Below are 9,550 nucleotides of genomic sequence, written 5' to 3' on the forward strand. Positions count from 1 at the left end.
GAAACACAATTACACCTCTAAAAACAAATATAACAGGGAACAACAATCACTTTTCTTTAATATCTCTTAATATCAATGAGCTCAATTCCCCAATAAGAAGACAGACTAACAGAATGGATATATAAACAGGACCCAGCCTTTTGCTCCATTCAGGAAATGCACTTCTGTGAGTTGCCCTGGTGCTGTTTGTATTTTGATGTTAATTAAGGTTCCCCAAGAGGAGCTGCCTAGCAATAGGAGTGAAACTAGTACTCATTTGACTTCATCTGGACCCATTCCCCATTTTAACTTGTAAAATGAAGGCTAGAGACAGTGACTGGGCAGGGGAAAGGAAGGTACAACTGAAGAATTCCAGAGAGAGAGAGGGAGGGATAAGGGGAAGACTGAGGAGGGAGAGGTGAAAGGGAGATGGAGATGAAGCACATGGCCTGAAGAATCTGCAGGTAATAAGGTATCCCATAGCTAGGGAATAGAGTAGTGTAGTGGTAGATCTGCCCAATCTAGGCATCCAGTGGGGAAAAAAAAAACCAAAAAAACAGAATTTTCATCAAGCAGTGCAGGTTCAACTGGTGGTCAGTGTGTAGAAGAATGCAAATTGATCCATTCTTTTTTTTTTTTTTTTAATCTTTATTAACTTGAGCATTTCTTATTTACATTTCGATTGTTATTCCCTTTCCCAGTTTCTGGACCAACATCCCCCTGACCCCTCCCCCTCCCCTTCTATATGAGTGTTCCCCTCCCCATTACCATTGCCCTGTACAAAGCTCTAGCCCAAGTGGATCAAAGACCTTCACATAAACCCAGGTACACTGAAACTAATATAAGCGAAAGTGGGGAAGAGCCTCGAACACATAGGCACAGGGGAAATTTTCCTGAACAGAACACCAATGGCTTATGTTCTAAGATCAAGAATCAACAAACAGGACCTCATAAAATTGCAAAGTTTCTATAAGGCAAAGGACACTGTCAATAGGACAAACAGCACCAACAGATTGGGGAAAGGTCTTTACCAATCCTATATCCAATAGAGGGTTAATATCTAGTATATACAAAGAACTGAAGAAGTTAGACTCCAGAGAATCAAATGATCCTATTAAAAAATGGGGTACAGAGCTAAACAAAAGTGCTCAGCTGTGGAATATCAAATGGCTGAGAAGCACCTAAAGAAATGTTCACCTTCTTAGTCATTAGGGAAATGCAAATCAAAACAACCCTGAGATACCTCCTCACAGCAGTCAGAATGGCTATGACCAAAAACTCACGTGACAGCAGATGCTGGACAGGATGCAGAGAAATCGGAACCCTCAGTGCTGGTGGGATTGCAAGCTGGTACAACCACCCTGGAAATCAGGTGGTGGTTTCTCAGAAAATTGAACCTATTTCTACCTGAGGACTCAGTTCTACCACTCCTGGGCATACACCCAAAGTATGCTCCAACATATAATTAGGTCACATGCTCCACTGTGTTTATAACAGTCTTATTTTTAACAGCCAGAAGCTGGCAAGAACCCCAATGTCCTCCAACAAAAGATTGAATACAGAAAATGTGGTACATTTACACAATGGAGTACTACTCAGCTATTAAAACCCAAGACTACATGAAATTCTTAGGCAAATGGCTGGACCTAGAAAATATTACCTGGAGTGAGGTAACTCAGTCACAAAAGAACACACATGGCGTGTACTCACTGAAAAGTGGATATTAGCCCAAGAAAAATTTCACAGATAATATGAAGCTCAAGAAGAAGGATGACTAAAGTGTGGATGCTTCAGTTCTTCTTAGAAGGGAGAACAAAATACTTACAGGAGGAAATATAGGGACAAAGAGTAGAGCAGAGACTGAAGAACAGTCATCTAGAGACTGCCCCACCTGGGGCTCAATCCCATATGCAGTCACCAAATCTAGTAACTATTGCTGATGCCAAAGACTGCATGCAGGCACGAGCCAGATATCGGTGTCTCAGCTCTGCTGGAGCCCTACTGATACAGATAAGGATGCTTGCAGCTAACCATTGGACTGAACAAGGGGGCCCCAATGGAGGAGTTAGAGAAAAGACTGAAGGAGCTGAGAGGGTTTGCAAAACCATTGGAAGAACAATATTCTATTCCTTTTTGGACTTTTTGATAAATCACATGCACATAAGAAAATGAGAAAATAATTCCAAACAAAATTCAAGGGCATGCTTCCTTGGTGAAATTTCTAGGGGTCCATTTTACAAGGTTGTAGAAATATTCCTTCTAAGGTCAAACGTAATTTTCTATACTTGCTCCTTCTTATGACCAAGAAAGAAACACAATGCTTAGTGGGCCTACATAGATTCTGGGGACAACACATTTCTCTTTTTCTTCAAGGTCTAATTATTTATTTGTTACTCTTAAAAGACTTATTTTGGACTGGACTCAGATTTAGAAACAGAAGTTCTCAGCAAGGACAGCCTACCAGTGCTTTTCTTTGGCTTCCTTCATTCTCTTGGCCAAAACCTTAGCGTATTCTGCAGCCTCCTCTTGTTTTTCTTAGTGGGTTGCTTCTTCAGAGCAATATGTTGGCGTTTGTGCTGCAGGACATGGGGAATAACAAGATGCCGAACCTTGGGTGTTTTGTTCCTGGGCTTCTTACCTTCTTTGTTTAAGGGCTTTCTGACAACCTATTGGCGGACATCATCTTCTTTGGAGAGATTAAAAAGCTTTCGGATTCTACTAGGTCTTTTAGGTCCTAACCAACAAGACATAGTAGTATCTGTCAGTCCTGGAATATCCTTCTCTCCTTTTTTTACAACAAAGAAGTTTCTCCTTTTTTTACAACAAAGAAGTTGAGAACACTCAGGTTGGAATCCACAATGCATCTGCAAACAGACTTGTGCTTCCTCTCTCCAGTTCTCCTTGGTCTATAACAAGAATGCTGTTTACTCAACCGCAGGTGCACTCTGCCATGGGTCAAAATGCCTTGCTTCATGGGAAAACCTTGTTTGTCATTTCCACCACTGATCCGAACCACATAACCTTTCCAGTCTTCACCAAGAGCATCAGCAACTACTTCTGTGGCCATGCACTTCTCATAGAACGTACTAAGGTTGCGTTTGTCATCCATTTGTATGAGTTTCTGACAGCCAGTGGCAGGGAAGGAGATAATCAGCTTCATCTTGACACAGCCGACCCCCTAGCAGCATATTTCTTACTTGTATACTTTACTCCATCCCATACACAAAGACACTTGGAAAACCTCTAGCTTTGAATAGTGCTTGAATTACATACTATTCTTCCACAAGTCTGTACTATGGTGCAGGCTGCTTTGCACCTTGAGCCAAAGATCTAGCTGACCCAATTTACCTGAGATTCAGTAGCAGATAAGAATCCTCTTTGGAGCCTTAGTAGACCCCTGTATGTGAATCACAGTGGAAGCACTTGGGATTTGGGTGGTGGGAATCTTCCACCATCTGCAGAAATATAATCTCCCTTTGGGAGACAAGTTCATGGCCTGTTAATAAATCTTAGATGAAGACAAACATTTGACAGAGGGCCACCAGATTACCATGAGATTCTAGCTAGCCATATAAGGTTGCTGTTTTCTGTCCAATCAAGTTATAAAGTAGAAGTGGTATATATGTAATAATGCCTCAGGAAGTTTCTTCTTTCATCATGTATCCATGATTGTATTATGAGCTGTGACCTATGGTTAGATGACTAAAGAGGATAATGCAATATGCAGGCATCACTTGGAAAAGGAAAACAACAGTATCATAACCTCCTTCTGCAACAATCATGGGAGATAATAAGTTGGTGTGCTCTTTTTATGAACCCCAAAAGACCACCAAGGAGCCAATTCTGATGCAATCACAATAGGATCTCTTTATTTCAAGCTCTAGCTTAGGCTACTCCATTATCTCTGACATACTAGGACTGGAAGGTGGAGCCCAAGCTCTCAGTGGGACAATATTTAAAAGGAATGGCAAACAAGGGAGGGGTTTTTTAGCCTGGCACACATCTGACTGGGAGGTTACTATGGATTTTTTGTGCCCTTTAACATAATTGGCTTGTGTTGGGAACCAAACCATAAAATTAACTTCTGCTTTTCTTTCTGATTAGTGGATCTTAGGAAGTGAAGTGCCAGGGGAAGGCTTATAACCTGGAGGCACAGGTATGTTGGGAAATAACCTGGAAACTAGTGCTAGGTGCCGGCTCATTAGTTAACTCAAGCTAAACATTAGGTCAAGGTTTTGAAGATCGATTCTGACCCCAAAGGTCTAGTTTCTCAAAGTGAAGAAACTTTTATGTAGAACATCAGGAATTGCATATGGTTCTATATTTGGCATAGAAGGAGAAATATCCAAATATGCAGTCATTTACTGATTCATGTGCTGTAGCCAGTAGATTGGCTAGAAAATGAAATTTTTAAAAAGCTGAAAGATACTATTCTTGTATGTTCTTCTTTTTCTAGTGCCTAACACTCATAATACAGGACAGGTATTGATGGGGCTTACATTTGGACTGATAGTAAGTTACTTTTTCATTGCAAAGCATATGGATGATTCAGCATGGATGCCTAGTACCTTTTATAGCCTTCTTGTTCAGAATTCACAAATGACCACAGAAGGCAGTATATAATAATTTCACCTAAATTACACTATCAGAGTTTTTTATTAATAGTATGCAGAGAAACATATAGGATTAAACAAATGATGAGATCCACATATTTATGGGTTTATGTCAGAGTTCTTCAGGAGGGGCAGTAGCATCAAATTGTAGTAGAAAAAATGAAAAGTGGAGAATTCTTATTATAAGAAAGTGTTAAATGATCATTTATAGTTAATATACTATTTAATTACTTAAGGACTTGGTTATATGTTACTGAAATGGAATAAATTAATAACATATAATATATGTATAATGTAGACATAACATAAAGACTGATACATATAATTGTGTACAGATAGTAACAATTTTAGAAATACTTCTGTTTATAATATTGAATCCTTAGGAGCCGCCCTTGCTCTTCCAAGGATTAACAAATGGGAGCCCATAAAATTGCAAAGCTTCTGTAAGGCAAAGAACACTGTCATGAGACAAAATGGCAGACATGTTTGTAAATTACATGAAAATTAGTAGGGAAGAAACCTCATAAAACCACTTAGGAAATGAAAGTGTTCATCTATCCACAAAAGCATGGCAGTTGCACATGTGACCCCTGAGTGGAGAGGGGCTAGGCCAGAACCTTGCTGTTGAAAAGGCGGTTTTTGACTGCAGCCTTTGTTAGGTGTGCAGTGTAGTCACTGCAGTGTACTCATGATGAGGAAACGGAAGTGCTTATTGGGAACACCAGTCTCTAGGCAGTCTCTAGAAGTGCACTAACAGTGTTGATGTCATAGTGCACGCCTTTAGTTTTAGGCTGAGGCAGGTAGATCTCTGTGTTCTGGGTCAGCCAGTGCTATATATAGACTTTGCAGCCGTAAGAAAGAGTTCATAAGTTACTGATAGGGTGGCTTAGCATGTAAAGGTGCTTGGTGAAGATGGTGACCTGAGTTTGATTTCCAGGATCCACATGATAGGAGAAAAGTCATTCACAACTTGTCTCTTAGCCTCCACACAAGTGCAGTGGCACAGTGTGCACACATGCATACAGTAATGCATAAATGTAAAGCTGCACACCATGGTAAAAATAAGAGGGCTGATACCACTCTTGAGGATTGTTTTATTTCATAGGAATGGTCACAATGGGGAAATGGAGGTCAAAGTTGGCCTTTGAGCAGATGGTGGAGGTGGGTTAGGGCAAAAACTAGTGCTGAGAAAAGGGCACTGTAGCTGTTGGTTGGTTCAAGCTGTCTAGCCATTGGTTAAGTATGCATTTCAGTTAACATTACCAGGCATTAGAGGTAAGTCCCAGTGCTTAAAGGATGTTAGGAGAAGCAAAAGAATCACTAAAAGTCAGGCTAGTCTTTGAGGAGGCCTGTCTGGGCGTGGCACTTAGGATTTGTTCAGAGTTCAGGATGGTAGGGGATAAGAGTGCTAGTATTACATTCAGAAGATAGCTGTGTTTCCTAGGGGCCCTGTGTGCATCTTGGTAGAATATTTGTATTTCATTGTGCACAGTTCATTCCTCGTCATCTGAATGTTATGTCCTAAAGGAGAGCACATGGCTAAAAGTATAGCTAGTGATATGGTAGGACTGACAAGGAGGGTTCCTCTTAAACATGAAACCGTTAAGTCATTTCTGGACAGTGTGGGGAAAATCATGTTGCTAGGATGACTGGAGGGGCAGAGAGGATCTCAGGGTGAGGTCTGCAGCTGTGTGGAGACTGAAATCCTGAGAGGCTCCCACTGTGGATGAATCTCCCAGCTTCTCAATAGGAATACATTTCTTGATCTGGGATCACCCCATGTACATATGTTAGTATATAGTTCTGATGATAAGCTTAGGATTGCTATACTTAGTGTGGTCTGTTGCTTTGTATTTCCTTGTGAACTGAGCACTGAGCAAATGCAGAATTTAGTTGTAACTTTGCTGTATGTCTATGGAGAGGCCTGCTGCTGTTTTTGTCTTCTATGAAATTTCTGTTGCCAAGGTAGAAAGGATTACAATTTTGTCTGACAGATTAAGATGACATGGTGTATCCTTGGTTATCAAAATCCCTGTATAGTGTGGGGTTTTTAGTTGGTGAATATTTACAATGTGGGGAAAGCATGGTACATACTACATGATTTCAATTACCTACGTATATGTACACTAGCAGGATCGAGAACGACAATTCAAGCTGAGCTGCTTGTGACTGTGTGACTTTTTTCTTGCCCTCTTGTGTTTCGTTTCCTGGAATGCACATATTAAAAAATAAATGAAAGCTTCTATTAAAATCTTAAAAAAAAACGGAACACTAACCCAAAAAACTTTTAAAAGTCAAATAAATACCAAAACAGAGACTGATAGGAAGAGGAAACTCAAAGAACTATTAAATATCCCTATTCACCAGTGTAATGTGAATTAAAGCTACCTTGAGATTTAACAATATAGCAGACAGAATGGCTAAGATGAATAATGTCAGTGACACTTAATGTTGGTAATTATGTGAGGTAAGGAGAACACTTATGCATTGCTCTTGGGAACACATATTTCTATTTCCACTATGGAAATTAGTGTGGTGTTTCCTCAGGAAGTTGGGAACAGAACCACTTTGAGTACATCTACACCACTTTTAGACATATACCCAGAGGACACATCATTCTACTTCATCCACACTGTTTATTCATAGTATACAGAATTTGGAACCATTCTAGATACCCATCAATAGCTGAACGAGTAAAGAAAATGTGGTTCATTTACACAACAAGACAGTACCCAGCTATTAAAATTAATGAAATTTGCAGATAAAAGTAAATTTACAAAACGTAAACTGAGTGAGGTAAAACAAACAAGAAAGACATATACAAAGTATGTGATTGTTTAATATATGGGTTTTAGTTTTTAAGTCATTGATAAGGAAGCCATAATCTTTATAACCACAGAGATTAGTCATAGTGAAAGGGTATACAGGGAAGAATGGCTCTCCCTAAAAAAGGAAAATACACTAGACAGTAATGGATGGATGAGGGTTACTGAAATGAGAGTGTCAACCAGGAACAGGGAAGATGGTCAAGAAAGTGAAAGTGGAAATGGATAGCTAATAATAAGGAACATTCTGCTTGTTGCAAGGTGAACCACAAAGTGTACATGAACATACCTTCTTTGTCTGTGCACAGACATACTAGCATACACATATTCACAAATACACATTCTACAAATGTATTTGTATATAAATAATTTTTATTTACCAATAATATTTCAATAAATGTGGATGAAATGAAGTACAAACAAACAGACATAAAAAAGTTTCATATGAGACTAATTACAAAACAGTGGTAACTAATGAAAAACATAAATTCATTATGAAAGTTGAATCAATAAGCAGAATTAAAGCTACAGCTTTAAATAAACTTTCTGAATGAGTGTAGTTTAAAATGGTTTCAAAGAAAAGAGTTACTAAGTAGCTATCAGCAAGGAACTTCTTTTGAATAACCTCAGTATCAAGGATACTTTTATGATAAAGTAAAAGGAGAAAAGAGAATTCATGAGGAACCAGAAACGTATGCTGTACAAGGAACTTAAGATGTTTATAGTACTTGGCATCAGTAATGTCAAAAGAATATATGCATTATTTGAATCATAAGAAGAATATCACTTTGCAACTTGACTAACTGAAGTTTAAGAAGAATTTGTAAAACACAATTACTGGTGCTACAGCGGCATGTCCCCTAATGTCATTTGAAACTTCAGTTCCAGAGGAACTGATGATCTCTTCTGATTTATGTGTTAGGAATGTGCACTCACATATAAGCTGGTACAACACTAGTATTATACATAAATAAAAATAAGTGAATCATTTTTAAAAATAATTTTAAAATGATAATTTTTTTTTAGAAAATCTAGTGGCACTTGGAGTGCAAGTTTTTCAGTACACTGATTATTCTCTTATCAGAACTGATTTGTATCAGAGGAGCAATTGTGGGATAGGCATACATCACAAACTGCTGAACCGTCAGGATGACTGGGTCATACATCCATAACAGGACTGAGGTGAATGAGATGATAAAGTCCAACCAGTACATGACCACAAAGAAAACTACCAGCATCAAGATGGTCTGGGTGGCCCTTTTCTCAGGGGACGCTCTCAGGTAGCTGACGCTATGAAGATGCTTGCATTGCCTCTGATGTCTGCACAAGATAATCACCATGTATGTGCTTGTAGTCAGCATCACTCCTACAAGACATATATCTCTGGACATTGTCACTGTTAAAACTAATCCCCTGATGATGTAGTTCATGGGGAAGAGTGAGCAGGATTTAGTGACCTTCATCTGGTGAGTTTTACTCACATTGGTAAAACCAGCAACATAGATGATCCACCTACTACTAAATGACAAATTGAAAGACCAAAGATAGAAAAAAGCATAGATGATGTGTAGTTTTACTTTATGCTTAAACCTTGCCAGCAAAGATGTACTGGGGCTGATTGTGACAGCCTGGGATACACTCAAGAGACAGGTGATGCAGACAGAGAGGCCTCTCATAACTCTGTTTATGTAAAATGTTGTCTTACATTTGAAATCATTTCCAAATTTTAGTGACTCTAATATGTTTGCAATCAAATTATCTCCTTCAGTGAGAATCATCATTATGTGAATGAAGGTAAGTTGACAGGTTATCAGGTCCAGGGGCTTAGATCTGTCATCTAGGATTATGGAAGTATAGAAAAAAAGGAGAAACATATTGGCTAGGATTCCAAGTCCAGCTTGGATATAAAGGACATTCTCTAATGAGGACATAAGTGGAGAGTATATTCACCTTAACAGCATAGTAGAACTGTATTTCATATCTGGAAAAAACAGTTTATATGTGAAATATATCATTTATTTGACAGTATGTCTATATCATCATTCTGTTTTCTCTACAAAATCTTCATTAACCTGTAATTAACATTACATCCTACTTTTCTACATACCATCCATGTATTTCCTGGGTATAAAA

The 9,550-nt window shown here is 38.8% G+C and overlaps 1 protein-coding gene and 1 pseudogene across 1 annotated transcript; both read right to left on the reverse strand.

Annotated features, from left to right (window-relative positions):
* Positions 1-2,436: 2,436 nt before the first annotated feature.
* Positions 2,437-3,139, reverse strand: LOC116904366 (annotated as a pseudogene).
* A 5,309-nt stretch (positions 3,140-8,448) lies between these two features.
* LOC116902813 (vomeronasal type-1 receptor 100-like) lies at positions 8,449-9,348 on the reverse strand. Its single transcript, XM_032905145.1, has one exon. The coding sequence runs from the start codon at positions 9,346-9,348 to the stop codon at positions 8,449-8,451; it is 900 nt and encodes a 299-aa protein (XP_032761036.1).
* Between the last annotated feature and the right edge of the window lie 202 nt (positions 9,349-9,550).

The sequence above is a fragment of the Rattus rattus genome, chromosome 6 (genome assembly GCF_011064425.1).
Source record: "Rattus rattus isolate New Zealand chromosome 6, Rrattus_CSIRO_v1, whole genome shotgun sequence".
In the NCBI taxonomy this organism is placed as follows: Eukaryota; Metazoa; Chordata; class Mammalia; order Rodentia; family Muridae; genus Rattus; species Rattus rattus.

Excerpts from the sequence above, each read along its gene's own strand:
- LOC116902813 (XM_032905145.1), bottom strand. The coding sequence starts at position 9,348 with ATGTCCTCATTAGAGAATGTCCTTTATATCCAAGCTGGACTTGGAATC.